General features: G+C 32.4%; 2 protein-coding genes across 9 annotated transcripts in view; one reads left to right on the forward strand and one right to left on the reverse strand.

Moving 5' to 3' along the window:
• Positions 1-19,796, forward strand: part of CTNNA3 (catenin alpha 3) — a 1,730,823-nt gene that overhangs the window by 552,621 nt on the left and 1,158,406 nt on the right. The gene's annotated exons all lie outside the window — the stretch shown is intronic.
• Positions 11,739-19,796, reverse strand: part of LRRTM3 (leucine rich repeat transmembrane neuronal 3) — a 164,277-nt gene continuing 156,219 nt past the window's right edge. The window contains exon 3 of the mRNA XM_041748060.1: positions 11,739-15,087. Coding sequence (XP_041603994.1) covers positions 14,878-15,087 — 210 coding nt within the window. The 3' untranslated portion in view covers positions 11,739-14,877. The remainder of the gene's footprint in view (positions 15,088-19,796) is intronic.

A 19,796-nucleotide genomic window follows, 5' to 3' on the forward strand; every position in this document is an offset into this window, starting at 1 on the left:
GATTACTCAATGATGGGGTAGTGGAAAATGGGGATAAGTCTAGAAAGAAAAAAAAGGAGCATTCCAAAGTTCAAATTATACTACCATTGCAATATGAACCTAAAATGCTTCCAGAATAGCAACTCTAGTTTACTTCCTTATTTATAATTTTTGCTTCCCCTCAAATAATTTGAAACTTCTTATAACAAAAGACATAGGAAATAAAATGAACAATATAAGAATTAAACAATATAAGGAAATAAATAAGAAAAGAGAAAGCCAGGACACTCAACAGGAAAGCTTACCTGTTTGCCATGCTATTAAGTACAACCCAGCTCAGAGTTTCTGAGCTGAGATGTAAAAGAGTTAGGATGTGTTACAGGGTTCTAGCATTACTGGGGATAACCCTTTTTCAGGGGTAATTATTCCTGGATCTAGCTCTAAAATACAATTCTCATGTGTTCTTTTAGAAATTGTGTTCCATGATATGATGGTTCCAAAAAATGTAGAAGCATATATCCCCAAAGGCCTTTTCTCATATGGACCAGTATTACATGTGAAGGGCAGAGTTCAGTGTATATGTAGCATGTTATGCAGCAAAATTAAAACAAAACAAAACAACTGAATGTCTAGGAAAGATTAAATTGATTACAGGGTTAGAGATGAAAATTTAAGGGAAATATTTCCTTCTACTCTAAAAAGTATTGGAAAATAGGATAAAATGTCTTCTTACCTTGATTCTTAAAGCCAAGAATTCCTTCGCTGAAGTACAAACTGGCCTCTATCATCTTTACCTGCTCTGTTTCCCCTCATTTCAGAAAGAAAACGAGGCAAACTTGATCAAATAAGTGCTGACAAGATTCATTCTATAGTGCTTATATTAATGTATTCTGCATCTACTTAAGATTCAGATTTTAATCTCTAGTTGCATAAATTTAAGGTGTAGATCAATTCTATTAGCAGAAAAGGCTGAAAATTGAAAGAGAAAACAAGACAAGGAACTAGATCAATTAAAACATTTTAATCACACTGCAGCCAAAAGAAATTAAAGAAAAACCTGGGAAAGAAGAAATTTTTATGGAAGCATATGATTTCAAATCGGGTATGAAATAAGATAATTATAAAATTTCTATAATATACTGGAAAGAGTAGAAAATGAAGGTATATTATCATAATTAACAGTTATAAATAAATCAGTTGTTCATTATTTCCATTGAAAGAACAAACTGACAACAACATTTTTTTCAATGTGTGAATGATTCAGTTAACAGCTTTTCATGCTTCATTTCTGACACTTTTCGGGGGGAGATAAAAATACTGAAATGATTGAAATACTATGCTGGAGTGATTTGCATATAATCTATTACTAACTGTTTCCCTTATTTTTAAATGACATTTTCCCCCTTAGAATGAAATAGCTTAAATCCTAAATGCTTCAGGGTTTGCTTTGATAAGAACCTTACTATTTGGGAATTTCATAATCAATGTAATGTTGATATTTTTCATATATTGAAACAATTATATTGGTGTTCCTGAGATTGGTGTGTTGTTTGGGATATCGTGATTCTGGGGAGAGATGGAAATGTCCTCTGGTGGTTTTCTTTTTATCCTGCTATCCATTACACTAACCACATGTCAATGCACTCGAGTGGACAACTTTCTACCACATACTGGTTGGACAAAAATAATTTTAAGAGATATTTTAGTATTTTTTTAGCAAGTCTCATTAACAAGTTTCTAGATCTTTAATAGAATACCACATGTACAGTCGTATAAAGCCAAATCTTTGATTATTCAAGGGATTCATAGAAGCCCTAATATCCAAACATAAGCAAAGAACTGCTTTCATGAAAATATCAAAAGATATTTTTTTCAAGGGAAGATTTAAAACTTGTATGAAATTTCTTAAGCTCTGGGATATTCAAGTTATTGAAAAAAGGATGCTGCACCATATAGGTTTGATTGTCAAATCTGGTCCTGAGTTAAATATAATTTTACTTATACTTTCTGGTAAGCTAATAGAGCTATATAATGTGTTATAATTGGACAATTCATATTCATAAGATAAATTAATATAAGCTTTTACTCTCCAAGTCTTATCACTTTTTGTCATTATGTCAAGCACATATGTACTATCATATATCACTCAAATGAGAGGTGGAGAAAAGGAAAAAAAAAAAGACACAGACATGAAGAAGAGTAAAATAATGAGAATAATGTATTAATCTCCCTGTGGTTTACTTAGGGTGCTAAAACTTACTATTGCCTGATTACTTTTCTATAAAATTCAACTATGGTGTGTTTTGATGGATGGAGAAATTGAATATACTTTTATTTCTCATAATTCAAAGGACTGATAAATTATGCCATTTTATTTAGAATTGTGTCATTGTAAGTTTCTGTTAACTTTAATTTTTAGCCTATTTATTCCCTTTTTCTCATTTTCATATTCCTTCTATTTTAGTAAATGTTTTCAAAGCAAGATTTCATGGGGGAATGAACTTATAGCAAATTTAATATGCTATGAGAAATTTAGTAGCGATTCTAAAATATAGCCTGTCTCCTAATGATCACTAGCTCAAAGTGTTTAATTATGCAGATGTTTTAATCTATAAATTGTCACAAGTCCTTTTGAAAATAGATGGGTTATAAACCTGAAAAGGAATGGTGGATATCATCAAAGCCTTGTCTTTTAGCTAGCATTACACCCTATGAGCATGGAATTTCTAACCAGCCGGTGAGGATCTAATAGTGTTTCTCAAAGCCTTTCAGGAGAGTGTCCAATTATTTGCCATTACCATTCCATCCTGTTCCTATTGCACTCAGGAATATAAATATCAGTGTTTTACACTAGTCCTAACAGATTCAGGGCCACATGACTTGAAAAACACATTAATTTTCTTTGTAAATCAACTGGAGTTTCCCAGATTTGATTTTGTTGCCTCTTAATAGGAATTAAGGATAGTCATGAAACTTCAGAAACTTAAGAGCTTTTATAATTTTATAATTTTATAATTTTATAATTTTATGGTCACTAACTAATTATAGACCCTACATAGGTAACATATTAAAGATAACATTTAAGGCACTCACATTAAGGATGTTTCAGGTATATAGTATAGCACAAATTGTGGTAGTCTAATGAATTTGGTTTCATAGGCTTATTTATTACAATATATCATGGGCCACACTGTAGAGAACTATCTAGAGTAAAAATTTATATATAATTTATTTTTGAAAAATAATTGTATATGATATACATTTCCATGTATTGGATATACTCATGGCCACTTTTGTCATAAAGCACACTCTTCATAATCCACAAGAGTATTTTAGGAGAAGAATATTAAGATTCTTGGCATTTATTAAAATAGTATTATTCATGATGAACTCTCTTCATATTAATATCAATAAACTCTTAAATTCTAAAATTAAAAAATATTTATTTTCCTAAGTGGGGAAGATCAGAAAACCATGCCTTGAACTAGTTACTGAATTTACTTTTCCTATTTTGGCTCAGCTTAATGCAAGGTGCATTCTGGAGGATTATTAGTAAGGAATTGCTCCAGGCAACAAACAAACAATAGAATCCTTTGGGAATAATGGTATTCTTATAAAGAGATGTGTTTGTTAAGGAAAATAAAACATATTTAAGGAAGTTAAGAGTTAGGGATACCGAACACTACCAAAGCAACTATGCTTATTGCCATATCAGATGATCTGACCATCTTACTAATATTTTTTCATTTTCTTAAAGAACTTTTGATAGCAGCAGAATAAAATACAAAAGACTCTCTATGTGTAACCTAATTCTTATTCACTTTAATAGCAGTCATGTCATAACCAATAATTGGTGAAAACTTAAATTGTACAGGCAAATACACCTCTTCTACATTTTTTTCACATATTCCTGAGGTCAGAACTGCAGTATAGATTTTTTGACACACACAGATTGGATTTGCATAATACATCTTAAAAATAAACAAAAGGAAAAACTTCTTACAATCCATGACATTTTTTATTACTTATTATTTTATTTATTTAGTAAAATTGCATATGTCCCGCATTTATCATGGAATGGCTCAATTTAATGCTCTTGATTTGAGGATTAAATTTATAAGATTGTGGGAGGGGAAAATTAAAAATAAGAACCTTCCTTAACATTTACATACAAAACAAATTCAAGTCGTTAGGTATCTGAGGAAAATACCAGACCCAGAAACTACTGGAGTCTTAGATTTCCAGAAGCTAATATCCGCACAAATCTAAAATACCAAACTAATTACGAATGGAGAGCGGAACTTGCAGGACAGGTGTGTGTCATGTGACTGGCAATCTTTAGAGTCCAGGGTTTCAAATACACTTATTTTGAGGCTTTTCTGATTTTCTCCCAGCAAAATTAATCATTCTTTCCCCTTCCATCCTATAGCATCATGCTCAGACTACATTTTTAGAAATAATCACATCAAATTACAATCATTTACTCACTTTTTAAGCATTTGATCACTTTATTGCCTATCTCAGTCCTTGGCATATTATTAGTAAAAGCTAAATAAATGAATAAATACTTATTTGATTGAATTTAATTAAAAACACCAAAGTATTGTGGCTATAATATAAAAGACAATCATTATACAAAAGAAAGGCACACTGAATAAATACATGTGAACGAAAATTTGTTAACTATCAAGTGAACACACAGCTAGCCACAAGTGAATTGTCCAAATATGAAGCAACCTTTGATGGAAAGAGAACATTTCTCCACCTTATTTGACTGTACTGTAAAAAAGTAACAGCCTTATTGACAATTGTCTATACTTTTAAGGCAGAAATAATTCTGCATATTTTGTTAAATTTTGATATGTTCATAAAATATTTTGTAGCAAAAAATAATAGTGAGTAAATATGGGTTCAGTGGATAGTCTGTTTTCTATAACTAAAATGATTTTGATCATGCCATTTAATCATATTCTAGTTTAGTTTCTTTATTTGTGAAATGTGGCAATCACAAAGCATTTTTGTTTTTGCTCTTTGGGATAAAAATTCTGGCTAGTATTTGCCAATATTAACTTAAAGACTAAAAAGGTTGAAAAAATAAAAGCTCAATATATTTATAGGCCATTTACTCACATGATGCCAAACAGTAATTTGACTGAGAATGTTATGTTATTAACCTCTAAGAAATTATCTAATTCACATAATTATTTTAAGTTAATGAAGTTGCCTGAATCAGTCTTCAAAATGTTTTATGAAGATCTTACTGAAACTGATATAAGACAAAAAATTAATATGACTTAAACCTCCCCCCAAAAGAAAGGTAAAATAAAATGAATATATAGAAATATAAAAAATAAGAAAGTAGACAAAAAGGTGGAAAATATTTATGCCCAAATAGAAATGCCAAAACATTTGCTTTAGCAAGAGTAAGATTTGGCTCTGAATTCTTAGGCAATTGGGATAAAAATTGAGCTTGGTTGGTATTTCTCTGCCAGACAAGCATGAATCTAATAAATATTATTCAAATAATAGATGTCCATATATAAAAATATAGTACTCTTTCTTCACTTCCTGCTCTCTTCATTTTTCCCAGTCTTAAATTCTATGTCAGTTTCACTTTTGCCCATTGTTATCCTCAACAATTTGGCTATCTTTGATTTCATCCATTGACTGCTATGTGCTCTTGCAGGTATTCAATTTAGCTTGGGAATTTATTTATTTTTCTTAATATGGATATCTTTTTGCTAGGACTATAAGTCTCTTGAGAATAGGAAATATATGATATAATCTTTTGTATCTCTCAAAGATTTTTACCTTCCACTAGGCATAGATTAGATATGTAATAAGCATCCATTACATTGTTAAAATGTCTTCAGTTATAGCTTTAAGTGAATAGACTTTTAAATTTAAGAGTTGGACTTATGAAGTGGACTTAATATGGGCAGTTAGTAGCGGTCACTTTGTCAGTATATCTATCATCTGGATTTGAATTCTTGCTCTACGATTTAGTAGCTCTACGTTATATGATCACTCTGAGCATCATTTTCCTTATCTTCTTAAGGAGATAACAGTGGTACTTACTTCATAAGGTTATCATTAATCCTACTAACCTTATTAATGAGGATTAAATGAATAAATGTAAAATGTTTGGAAAAATAAACATTAAGTGTTAGTCATTTTATCTTAAAATGCTCAATATTAAGTCATTCTTTCTGGAAATAATTAAGTAGAAATTTCCCTGGTGGCAGTTATGGCGCATAATCAATTATCTAAGGTCTGTCCTCAGAAAGCGAAAGTATATGACAAAAAAAACATGTCATCATTATAGACAATAGTATTTATAATCTCAGTAGCAGGAAGGCATGCATTATCTGAATACCATATTAGATCATTAAGTTAAAAATATGTGATCCCAAACTACATTTCTGTTTTATATAAAGTGTTTATCCATTAGAAGACTCTTCTTCCAATCTCATTATTATAGTACCAGGGTGTCGTACTGAGCTCACACAGTTTTATCCCATAACTGAAATCAAAGGCAAAGGAAAAGTCAATAAAGGCCACTACCCCAGCCTTATGTTTTTCTTTCACAAAATGATGAAGTATGACAAGGATTCATTGTGAAATAGCCATATCACTGAACTTAAGATTCCATCAAATCCAAAGGCAAAAAAAAATGTTGACATCACAAAGATCTCAAGTAGTTTTCTGTATAGCAGAGTTCAGAGTTCAGTGTCTTTACCTAGATCTATTATACATGTGAGACTAGAGCTGGGATGGCTCTTATATATAGGCTCTTATCTCAAGGCAGTAAATCCTTTACTTTATAAATGAATATGAAATAAGACCCATAGATAATGAATGTTACCAGTGTCTAGGTCAAGCATTGCTAGAAAGGACTTTAGAAACTGTATTTCCAGCTCTCCATTGTAGTGGATATGCTCTTCTAATACTGCCTTATAGGAGAGCTGAATGACAGAGTTGGTCCAGTCTTTCACCACATTTTCATTAGACTGTTTAGGACATTATATTTATGGATCTGTAATTGAGAGAAAATATATCATTGATATAAAATAAAATGGTAAGAACAGATGGAGTATATTTTAAATACAATTTTTTTTTCTCAGTAACAGAATTTGACTAGGTATATGTGAATTAATGTAATTACTCATATGGTTGAAGCAGCAATTTAGGGTTTATAGTTTTAGGCTATTTCAAAATTGATCTTGAAAAAGCATTTGTATTTAGTTTGAATCTTTTATCCTGACTTTTAATTCTCTCTCTGGAGAAATAATAGTGATAGTTCTTAAACTCATTTTTATTCTTAATATTTTCTCTTTTGATAGAATTAATTCTATCCATCTGTCTATTATTTGATATATATCGCTATCACAAATATCTGTGTGCTTCTATGTCCCCAGCCAAATATCTGTGGCTCACAGTGTCCATATTGGCTTTTACGATGACATTTGTTAGCATAAATGTCATTGAAATTTTAATTCTTCATCTTAGTTTTAAAAGTTACTTGTAGATTAATGTAAATAAATCACATTTCCTTCACTTACCTCTTTGGTATGTGCAATTTTTTGTCCTCTTCATTATCTTTCACCAAATCTTCAACTCAGCAGTCATCTTTGTTTCCCCAAATCAGAATTACTCTAGATTTTCAGGTAAAATTTTTGTATAGTGGTGGTGGCGGCAGAATGAACACATGTAATGGTATTAGATTTAGGTGTGAGAGCTTCTTTCTTTCTGGATTTATTGTTTAAATGTAGGGCATACTTTTGTCACAATTATAGTAATGCTAGTTTTTAGTAGAAATGTGGCTTATGGACTATTTCACTGGCTCTTAAATCCCACATGGATTATAAAAGACAAGTGGACAAGTGTATTTTGCATGAATGCTACATGTTCACGTAGTATGATAGAGTAAAATGCTAATGTAGTTCCTCAGTTATATTACCTTGGGCTGGTGCAAATTCAGGGAGAAATAGAAGAGGCTTTTAGCCCAATGGTTTAATAAAATGCTTTTTAGATACTAATGGAATCAAGAGACTTAAAAAATCATTTAATAGCTAAGACCAAGGCAGATTTACCTGAAGATTGAATTTAAAAATAAATATACAAAAATTTATTTGGTCACCTGCACATAATGATGAAAACATTTACATAGCCTTAACAAAGAAAAATATTTTTTATTTAAACTGTATATGGTGTTTTGAGTAATAGAACAAGCAAGGTCTATGTTATTATAAAGGTCATCTTCTTGCTTCCTTTATGTAGTGTTCTCCCATTACACATGTCATTTGTGTAAGTAAAAATTCTCTTTAAAAAATATCCCTACATAAAATCATTCATAGGAAATATCCTGCAACCCAAGCCATGTCCTTGCCAGTTAACATTTTATGACTGTAGATTATTGGTGTTTTTCTTTGAGTTGTCATTTGTATGTGGTTACTTTATTGACTATAGAGGTTTTGCTTCAATGGATAATCTTCCTTCCATTTTCTGCCAGTTGAAGATTATATTGTGGAAACTGACTTATATTTTGTTATAGCTTTTTAATGTAGCTAGGAAAATTGGAAATGAAAATACAACATGAATATTTGGGAGTATCTTTTCAGTAATTTTTTCTTTTAAATGTCCACTCTTAGAATAATGTATAAAATAAAGGAAACAATATATAAAACTTCGAGAAAGTAATGAACATTTCTTTCCATTAAAGTTGCTGATTTAGGATTTTGAATGAAATCTCTGCAGGTGCAAAATAGTTTAAGCAATTTCTTCTGTTTCTGAATAGGAAGGTATATTCTTTCTCTGCTATCTTCAGACACACTGTTTTAATGTATGAGCCTAATTATATTGATTATGGTCTTTTCTCACTTCTGAAAAAAGTGCTTATGGGGTGGTAGGAGCACATCCCTAGTGTCTGATGAACTAGTTTTGAATATCTGACTCTCTTGCATGAACTTTAGCAAGTTATTCAACTACCATACTTATTTTCCTCTTCTTTAAAATGGTGATTTTACCTATTTCCTAAGATGGTTTGAGAATGAGATAAGGAGATCACAGAGCTGATCATAAATCAACTCTTTTCTCTTTCCCCACCTCTACCTTTCAGCTATTTTATTATTATTCATGGGAGAAAATAATAAATTTTAGTTTAGTGAATAACCCAGCTGATTTAAGACTGTTTTCGTATACTTCTATTGAAAGAGCTAATGGGGAACAAAATTTATAAACAACATAATCTGTCAAGAAACAACCTGACCATTTTATGTATAGTTGTTCTTTGTTCTGCATTCCTCCAGTCAGGAAATTGTTCAGCCAGGCTTAGCAAACTAGGATCACACTGGCACAAGAAAGCACAAGAATTAATTTTAGACTATAATAAAAAGCAGTTGAATGACTTAGTGAAAGTAAATTCATTTGAACAGTATTTTACAAAACTTAGCACACATCAGAAATGAGCTCCAGAGATTCTGATTCAGTAAATTTAGTATGGACCCAAAGATTTGTTCTTTTCTTCTAAGTAGGCTCTCTGTCAAATGTGGGGATTGAACTCACAACCCTGAGATCAAGAATGCCATGCTCTACTGACTGAGATAGCCAGGTGCCCAGGGATTTGCTCATTATAGTAACTTTGAAGATATGATAGGTAGCAGAAGTTTAAACCAATAAGTAGAGGAAAAAATTACCTGTGAAATTTATCCATCCATGTTGTCTTAATACTATTTTTCACATTAATCCGAATAAACTCAATAAGTGAAAATGATCATCCTACAGTGCTCAAAACCGAGAGTCAATCCTTTTTATATAGCCTGTGGCAAAGACTGCATCATAGAACCTTCAAGGCCATGTCGTACAAGGGTGCTGTGTTATATAACACAAGATATATTGCAATCAGCTTAGAAAAGATAAATTAGTGGGTGATGTTTCAGATTAGAGAAAAAGGATTTACTTCACGGATCCTTTATCACAAGGTCCCTTGATGCATTTACAATTTTATTTGATTTATATAAAACCAATTTTCACTTAGCTTTTAAGTAAGACATACATATAAAACAAAATCTATGAATGTTTGGGAAAGAGGAGGAAGAAACTCAAAAGAGTTTTCTGAATCCTAGGTGGTTGAGGCATTCTGTTGCTTTAAGGTCACTGTTCTTAATAGAAAGATAAATACTGGCACTGGACTTTTTAAAACATGAATTCTACCCTAAATTTAAAAATGTTAAATATAAGCAGCCTCCTATCTAACAATAAAATCATAATGCAAGGCATGAAAGAGCTTAAAAAATAACCCATCACCACTCTGGTGTATTCTTAAGTGTTTCTTCCCCATTATAGTTGATAATAAAATGAAACATAATTGCTATTGTCAGTCTACTCTACCTTTGTGGGTTTGTAAGAGTTTTGAAAGCATGGATCCTGGATTCCCTGTCTTGGCACCTCTCTAGCTAGGGACAGTTGTGGTGCGTTAAGAAGGTCATAGCAGTAGTTAGAAGTTCTTACTGAAAGACCAGAGCATCCGTATTCTTACTGCATAACCACCACTCTAGGTTGTGGGACTTTTTATGTGTTAAAAGTTTGTTATACTATTACCCAGAGTAAACCATTAAGAGGTACATTGGTGTAAGATGTTACTGTATCTGCTTTAGAGATTTCTCACCCTTTTTCATGAGGCCAAATATCTGCCTGTCCCACTATCTTTTCCTTTGTGTGCTGTCATCTACCCAGCACATCTGATTTGTTTCTTTTAGCATACTAATAGATTACATCATCATGCTTTCAGTTTCTTTACTTATTTTGAATGTTTAGTTTGAGAGATGGTGTCTATTTTCTAGTCAGGAGCAGACAAAATGAAATATCTTTACTCCCATATACAGTGGCTTTATTTTAGAAAATATTTTTGCAAAGAGATATTGCTATTTCCAAGGTGTTTGTGGAGTCTGATATGATTTCAAATAGTATCATGAAATTTGTGTTGATAGTTGAATGTAGACAAGTTTTCTTTCCTTCTAAAAATATAATTTATATTAAAATCTATATGGTTTTACGATTTTTCTAGAACATTCAGGACGGACTGGAGATAGAGATTTGGTAAAAATGATCAGATCAATAAAATTTAGTTTGCCTGTTAGCATATGTCTGGCATCTATACATCAATTTGAATAAATTCATTTCATTTTTATTTATTTTATTTTTTTTTATGATACTCACACACACACACACACACACACAGAGAGAGGCAGAGAGAGAAGCAGGCTCCATGCACTGGGAGCCCGACGTGGGATTCGATCCTGGGTCTCCAGGATCGCGCCCTTGGCCAAAGGCAGGCGCTAAACCGCTGCGCCACCCAGGGATCCCTCATTTCATTTTTAGTAGGAGGAGAATAGAGAAAATTATTCTCTATTAAGAAAGGCATTAGAATTCAGAATTTAAAAAAAAAGAATTCACAATTTAAGAAGTACTCTTGCTGAGACACAAAAAGGAAAAAAAAGAAAAAAAGTATAAAGGTCTTCCCAATTAGCTCTGAATTGAGCATGTGTTCAGTTGAACATGTGTTGAACATGTGTTGAACCTCGCACTATGGATCTGTTTTATAACCCACACAATCTCAATTTAGATGGTCTTTGATTTCTTTCCTTGTGTTTCTTGATTTTTATGTCCATACCTTGGGTCTACATATATCCACTTCTTGGAAGCAACTTATCTTCACATTTACAAATGATATAATATGTTAAGAAATCTATGACTTCCTGTACTTTTTGAACAAAGAGTTTTAATGTGAGAGCCCAGAGTAGCACACAGAAAGAGTTCATTTAGCTCATATATTATACAGATAGAAGAACTGAGTTAAATTAGGAATTAAACAACATGACAAACATTTTTTTTTTTTCTTCATTCTGTTCACTATCTCTGGAAAGTCTCTGGCTCTGATCAGAGAGAAGGCTTTTTACTTTAGCCTTGTGTTCTTGAGTAAGTCTCAACTTCTTTGATATTAATTTGTCTTCATGGGGGTGGTTATGAAAACAAATTGAAATAATTTATGTAAAATGTGGTTTGTAAACCTCAATCACTGCATAAATTTATTGTTTGCTGCAGCTACTGCTATATTGTAACCATGCTGGGTCAAACTGCACTTTTCAACTCCAAATACATCAACATTTCTGTTATTTAAGTGAGTGAGCAATAAACACGGAGGGAGACCTGGGGACAGGGTGGTTAGGAAGAGGAAATAGGAGATTAATGAATGCTGAAAAAGATAGATTATAATTAAGGTTTAGACACAAATATATAAATTGCAAATGTATGATAAAGATTCCAGACATAGTTTCCTCTAATAAGTTTTCAGTCCCTTTTCCACCCACCCCTGTGGCTCTGAACATGACAAAATAAACAAATAACTAGCACCTTCTTCTTTTTTTTCCTTGTAAAATATCCATTGGTTTTAATTTCAAATATGAGAAATCCCAACTTAGTTTATTTGGTCTTACTGTATTAAGTCTTCGGATACACAGAGCTGTGGTTCTAAGATGACTGCTTCTACTTATAGTTGTTTAGGTGAATTTAAAATGTTTAAGAAAGAAAGTAGTTTGCTTCAGGATATCAAGGGCATACATTTGTGAGGCTCCCTGGAACTTTATATTTCTAAAAATTGTTTATTAATTTGAAAATGTCCGGAAATAGGTATAAAATGTTTATTTATGTGAATGAAAAGATGTTGAACCTTTGCAAGGACAACTTCTGAGAAAAAAATTGCAAATGACATTTTCATTCACATAATAAAGTTTTGCATCCAATTTCAGACCCACAATAATAGATTTATAATTAATTCTCTATAAATTTGCTGTGTAAAACAAAATCTCAATGTAAAGGATTAACTGCACTGACAATAATATATTGCAAAGAAATTAGAGATTGGAAAAAATAGAACTTAAAATTAGGTGTAAAATGACAAAAAATTTTGAATAGCAAATAATTTATGCAAAATGTGTTACAAAATCTGGTTTGCTAAGTAATTGATACAAGTACTGAGACATTTAGTTTCATTTAAATTAGTAAGAGAGTTTGCTTCTTCCAATTTCTTTTGAGTGTATATTTTCAACATAAAATCTTTAAGTTCATTCTTTAAGCTGCTCTTCAATTTGCCATGATAAATCTGCATAAGACTGACTTTTGTAGATATAATGTCTTTGGAAGAAATAAGAAATTAAAAGTTTGACGTTGTTTTTGACAAATTCTTTTTTTCATTGTTTTGATTGCGTTTGACCCTTGTTGCTCAACCTATTTTTGATGTTATGAATACAATATGACAACATAAAAAAAGCATTTCTCCTAGTGCAATAGCAATTGAAACTTGTAGTTTTATATTAAAAAACACACAAAAGAATGTGTGCATACCAGAGATAAAATAACAACAATTTCAAACAATAACCTGTGTCAAGCAAACAGCAGAAACAAGTTGATTATTTCAGCCTCTGAAAAGTTAGGTTTTCATAATTCCATTTAAATTAACTTATAATACAATTACATAATCAATATATTATCTCAGGTGGCTTCAAATTACTCTGGGTTGTTTTTCAGAAACTTTAGAGGTGAATCTCATTATGGATGGCAACATAAACAATTGAGAACATATGAGGATGTTTACAGTTTACTTGAGTTATAAAGTTCTCCACCATGGCTGATATCTATATCGAATGAGCTATCAATGTTTAGACTTCTTCCCCAGGAGAGAATTGATGTAGCACATAAAGTGAAGAATTTCACATATTTCCTTTGAGATGTTCCCAAAATATAGCCTCACAATTCTAAATGAAAAGTTGTCTTAAAATCCAGGCACATTTTGCACTGACTTGATGGTTATTTTTAGGTAAACCACTTTAGTTAATTAGGAGAAAATTTGCTAGTGTACAATTATTATACTCTATCCTTCCCACCTTGGCCTGAAAATAATGAAATCTAACAAGTTTTTCTATGTCACTGGCAGCTGCACCTTTTAAGTGTATCAAAGTCTGTTGCTGTGGTTACGGCCTTTGTTTCCAGTGATGTTTTGTCCATGCTTCCCCCTACCCTTGACAATGGGCTGCTCAAAAGAATGAAATAATGAGTCAATTCATTCAGAAATATGTTGTTAAAATATCCCTCTTTATCATTACATTTCACTGCTTAGAAACTAGGCTGTAATTCAAGGCAACAGTTAAGTCTGAGAAGTGTTAAAAAAATCTTTGATTTTTTTTCATTTATAAGAAAAACCTGCCTATGTAATTGAAGAACTTACAAGTCTCAACAATTAAATCCTTTTTGGTTAATGTATTATTTCTGGAACAAGTAGATAAAATTCTACGCAGTAAGCATGATAAAAATCGTGCATGTTTCGCACAGCACAGAATTTTAGAGTCAAGGTTTCTGGGCACGAAAGCAGTAACAAAACAGTCCCTACAAAACTGAGTAACTCTGAATAACACAAGAAATAATTTTTTGTTAATTTAAAATTTTAGAAACTGAAATGTGTAAAGTTTGTAAAGTAAAATGTAATTAAATTATGGTACTGTACATACCAGTTGTTTCTATAATTGAAACTTTACAATATGAAAAATACATTAGCTCTGTACAGTTTTACAGGTAGGTAGGATGAGTTTTGAAAAAAAAAAGATTCTTTTTTTTCAGGGTCAGACTCTGTTTAAGTCAAAAAAATACTGCACAACTTAGCTAATTACAAAGTGTAGACTTGAAACAATTCATGTCTTCTTTATTTCATGAATAAATCTTGGATTTTTGTTTCACAGGGGATTTTTGTTGTGTTTTGCTGTTAGAGTCCACAATGAACAAATCTTCCTCATTTTGTCCTGGAGGTTACAAAGTTGGGTGGCAACCCTGGGCTACTGATTAGCTCAGTTAAGCCAGCTGCTGTTTATGGTCACTGATTTGGCCAGCTGTTGTGATTGTGCTCAGATCCACCTCAGTCTCTAGGTGTGTTTCCATCGTATCTTCCTGTGCATTCGTTTCAAAGGACTTATGAGAGAGAAGTTCATGATGCACCCCACAGTAACTTATTGTGGGCTGGTCGTATGCCAGAAAGGTTGACACATTCATTGATAAAGGTATCTGGAGAAAAAATGACATGAGAAAAATCAGTTATAAAACAACAAACCACTTTGGGGGCAAGATTCGATGACTGTGAAGTCCTGACCCCATTAACCTCTGCGATTCTTTTTTTTTTTTTTAAGATTTTATTTATTCATTCATGAGAGACACAGAGAGAGAGCAAGAGACAAAGGAAGAGGGAGAAGCAGGCTTCCTGAGGGAAGCCTGATGTGGGACTTGATTCCGGGACCCCAGGATCACTCCATGAGCCCAAGGCTGACACTCAACCATGAGCCACCTAGGCTTCTCAACCTCTGTGATTCTGTCTGTGGCTCAAGTGTTCCCATGCTGTCCTCCTAATGTCCCTCATTCTTAACGAGGAAGTACAGTGCAACAGCTTTAAAACCTGGCATAGAGCTGCTCAATTCTTTTTTGTTTGTTTGTTTGATGATTTTATTTATTCATGAGAGACACACAGAGAGGCAGAGACACAGGCAGAGGGAGAAGCAGGGTCCTCACAGGGAGCCTCATGGGGGACTCCACCCTAGGACCCCTGGATCATGCCCTAAGCTGAAGGCAGACACTCAACCACTGAACCACCCAGGCTCCCCTGCAGCTGCTCAATTCTTAATTAAAATTATCAGGTAAATATTAGCCAGAGTGGTTCTGAAAATGCTACATGCTTTATTGAAAAAATTAGAAAATGCTTTTCCTCACGAGGGTAAAATTGTGGTTTTAGAACTAAGAAAAGTATTATTTGATTATGTCTGGTATTGGAATACAATAGAACAGGGTTCTCAAATTTTATCATGTGTAAAAATCACCTCCCCCTGCTTTATCCAACCTCCCACTGCCCAGAGTTTCTGTTTCAGTAGGTAGGGCCTGAAATTTGCATTTTTTACAAGTTCCAGATGATGCTGGTGCTGTTAATCTACATACCACACTTTGAGAGCCATTGCGGAAAGACAATTGTCTAGGTAAGTCATTCTGGCTCTCCTTACTCAATGATTTCTTAATATTTATTTCACAATGAAAATATTTTGAAATATTTATGTCTGTAGTTTGATCCATATATCTAAAGTTTACGCCTAGGCAAATCTAGGAAGAATCTATGGCTCCTATGAAGGTCTAAAAAACACAAAGGATGGTGCTAGTTTGAAGGAAATAGAGATGTAAATGAGGAAGGGACTCCTTTGCAAGTTGCAGCTTAGTGAAAGACAAAATTTGAAAGATTTGAGAAAAAAAAAGGAGTAACCACTGTGAGTGAAAGGGAAACATACATGTTGCAGACAAAGGATAGTCTGAAATGTAATTAGATGTCAAAATCCAGAGGTTATTCCCATTTCTTTCAAAGAAATAAAAACTTGTTCCAAAAAGAAGATGTGTGGAAACCAGACCCGATTTCTGTTTAAGATCCTAATTACTAATTCATGTTGTTGCATTGCCTTGGATAAAAACTTCTACCATTCTTGTTCGGTGTATGGATAAAATACATTTCTGTTTGAGCATATCAGACTAAATTCTTTTCTGATCTCAGCTGAGATTAGAACCTAGAGCTAAGAAAAATAGAATGTCTAGGTTTTGTTCTTTGGTTAATTCTTTTTTTTTTCCTTTTCTCCATGCACAGGAACTCTTTGACAGGTTCTCTTTCCATTCCTGCCCTTCTATACATAATTATTTTTTCTTCAGTAAAAATCGGTTGAGTAGATATGTTGTTGTTTTCTCTTAAGCAAAAGAATTCACTTCTTTTGAGATTATTGTTTGTTTTTAATATGAACATTTCAATGTATCAATGTGTAGGGTTTAGTCCTTGGAGACAGAAATGTAATCCAGTTCATCAAATTAAATTCCCCAGCAACTCTTCCTATTTATATAGATTTAAAAAATTTTTTGAAGCATACAGTTGTCTGATGTATCAATAAAAAACATCTTACACTTTAGAAAATGGCCAAGATATTGAAATATCATAAAGAAAATAATAGGATGCCTCCAAACATGCTCATTTAAAATAAAAATTCCTGTTGCTACTGATGAAATACTCAGATAACTAAAATATATTGTTATGGAAAAGTAATTGTGCAGCATGAATAGATTTGAGTTATAGGAGGATATGAAAATAGAACTGTTACTGGGTACATGAGTTTTACATTAGCCTCTGGGAAATCAATGCTTTGTAATGTGTTATGGGTCATATATCTGTAGGATTTTATATAGTTGTTCTTATTTGTCATGGAAACTTCTGCTTCCTGGCTTATTTGGAATTAACTCTACTGCGAATAATTTGTAATTTCTATGGTGATGATTTATGAAAAATAATAAACCATGACACATTTATTGTATGTATGTCCACCACACACACACAATTTCTTGCTTGATTTAATATTTACAGGCTGCTGGTATTCACAGTGCAAGTCCTAATTTGTACCATATCAGTTAGCTCTCATTCATTTAAAAATCTCACATATTTTCTTTAGAGAGTATCTTATTTTTAGATATGCCTTATATAGTTCTATTTTTTCAATATCAAGTCATATTTTCCATTTTAATATTTCTGAAATTGGTATGGAACTTAAAATCAGTTTAAATGTTTAACATGTATTTTCTTCTGTGCAGTTGAAAGTGATTCTTAAAGTTAATAACATCTTAATATCAAGAAAATAACATAGTAAGATGTATCAGTTAGTAGAATTTAAGCAGCTAGGCATATTTGAATATAACATCACAGTAGATTTTCCTAGGATGACTTAAATGATATTGGAAATCTAAGAGTTAGCAAGGGATATATTCACATGTATATTTATAAGACCACATACATATTTTGAAGTACATATATACACAGTATATTGCCATATCCATAAATACACACACACACACATATATATATAATCTTGTTGTCAATTACTTAAGATTTTGAAATCATTTAAATCAGGTATGAAAAATACAAATTTTGGTGATACACTGGTTGTGGACAATTTTAAATAACAATAATTTTGTATTTGTTATTTATATAAGATGTATATAGATATGCTACATATTATATATTATAATGTATATTTTAAATACTTTATTTACTTTTTAGAGAGAGAAAGTGCACAGGGGGCGAGGCAGAGGAAGAGGGGAGAGAAAGTCCCAAGCAGACTCCACCTGAGTGTAGAGCCCCACATGTGGCTCAGTCTCAGAACTCTTAAGATCATGACCTGACCTGAGCTGAAGTCAAGAGTCAGACACTTTACTGAATGAGCCATCTAGGTACCCCAAAATATGCATTTAAAGAAGTGTCTTAATTCTTTTTCTTTTTTTAAAATTCTTTTTCAAAATGGACTTGCTAATGACTTTATTCTTGCTCATCTTGATGACTCTACTTTTGTTTATCTGCATAAGCTAGTTTTTAAGACTAGCCTTGAGTTTTGCTAGGGTACCTGCAATTTAATGTGTGTTTGGGGATGGTTTAACATTTGTTTCAGCCCTACCAAACATGAGCTTTTTGTACAGGCTGGTAATTTTACTTACAGTCAAATAGATATGTCTTTGGTATCATTTGAGTTATATTAAATGATGGAAAATATCTTCCCTGCTGGCTTGTTTCCCATCTTGAAAATTTTATTACTAATTACTATTTTGATTTCTAAGTATTGAGGCATTTGATAAAAATGGAAGTATTATATGATGAGAAATAGGGTCAGTAATTATCACTATTACTATAGCTTGGTTCCCTGGGAGAATGTCAGAGTTGGCCCAGATGTTACCTCAGGTTCTACCTTAATGTATTTAGGATTTTTGGTTTCTCTGTCTAGCTGCTTGAGCAGCTGTGGTCATTTGTTCCATATCAACAGCTACCTAGACATGCTTCTAACAGTTTCTTCATTATCATCAGTATCATTCGTTGAGCATTTACTGAGTGCTAGGTATCAAGCTACATGCTGAACTGGGGTCATCTTATTTAAGCTTCCCAATGGCTGCTGTGAGGTAAATATAATGATCCCTACTTTACTGTTGAGAAAACTAAGACTTAGATAATTTATGTAGTTTAAAATCTCTTACCTGGTTGAGTTGCAGAAGTAGTTGCCTAACTTCTTAATCACTACACTTTACTCCTGATTTATCACTATATATAACCTGTACTGTCTCAGGAGTCTAACATTGTGTTAAGCACCAGTTCTCAACATTTGAGTCTTATTTCCAATAGGGTGTTCACACTGATTTCCTGTGCTGTACCATAGCTTTATGGTACTGATTTGCACACTGAGTTCTCAGTAAATAAACTGTTTATCATGGATTTATTATGTGGGTAGATGGTAACAGCTCAAAATCAGAGCTCTCTGGTCTTACTAAGTTCATATTGGTTAATACAGTGTGCGAAGAGAAGTGTTTAATCTTTTGGAGAACATTCTGGACTGGGACAGGAATTTTATATTACTCCCAGATCCAAATATGTACAAGATTGTTTAGGGAGACTTTTAAGAATTTTAAAGCTAAATTTCTGTGTTGATTTGGAAATAGATAGAAATTTTTCCTATTATGTGATGTTAAGTTTTTTCTGTTAATAAAAGATGTGAAAAGATAGAAACCTTAATCTATAACTTGATTATTTTGTTTTATATTATATGATACTTGTTTTATTTCTTTCTGTATGTAAAAATAGTTATAGATAGGTGCTTGCCAAAAGCAGAAGTAGGGAAGTGAGAAACAAAAATGAATAAGACATCATTTCTGCTCTTTGGAAAAATCTG

Source organism: Vulpes lagopus, chromosome 3 (assembly GCF_018345385.1).
Source record: "Vulpes lagopus strain Blue_001 chromosome 3, ASM1834538v1, whole genome shotgun sequence".
Classification (NCBI taxonomy): Eukaryota; Metazoa; Chordata; class Mammalia; order Carnivora; family Canidae; genus Vulpes; species Vulpes lagopus.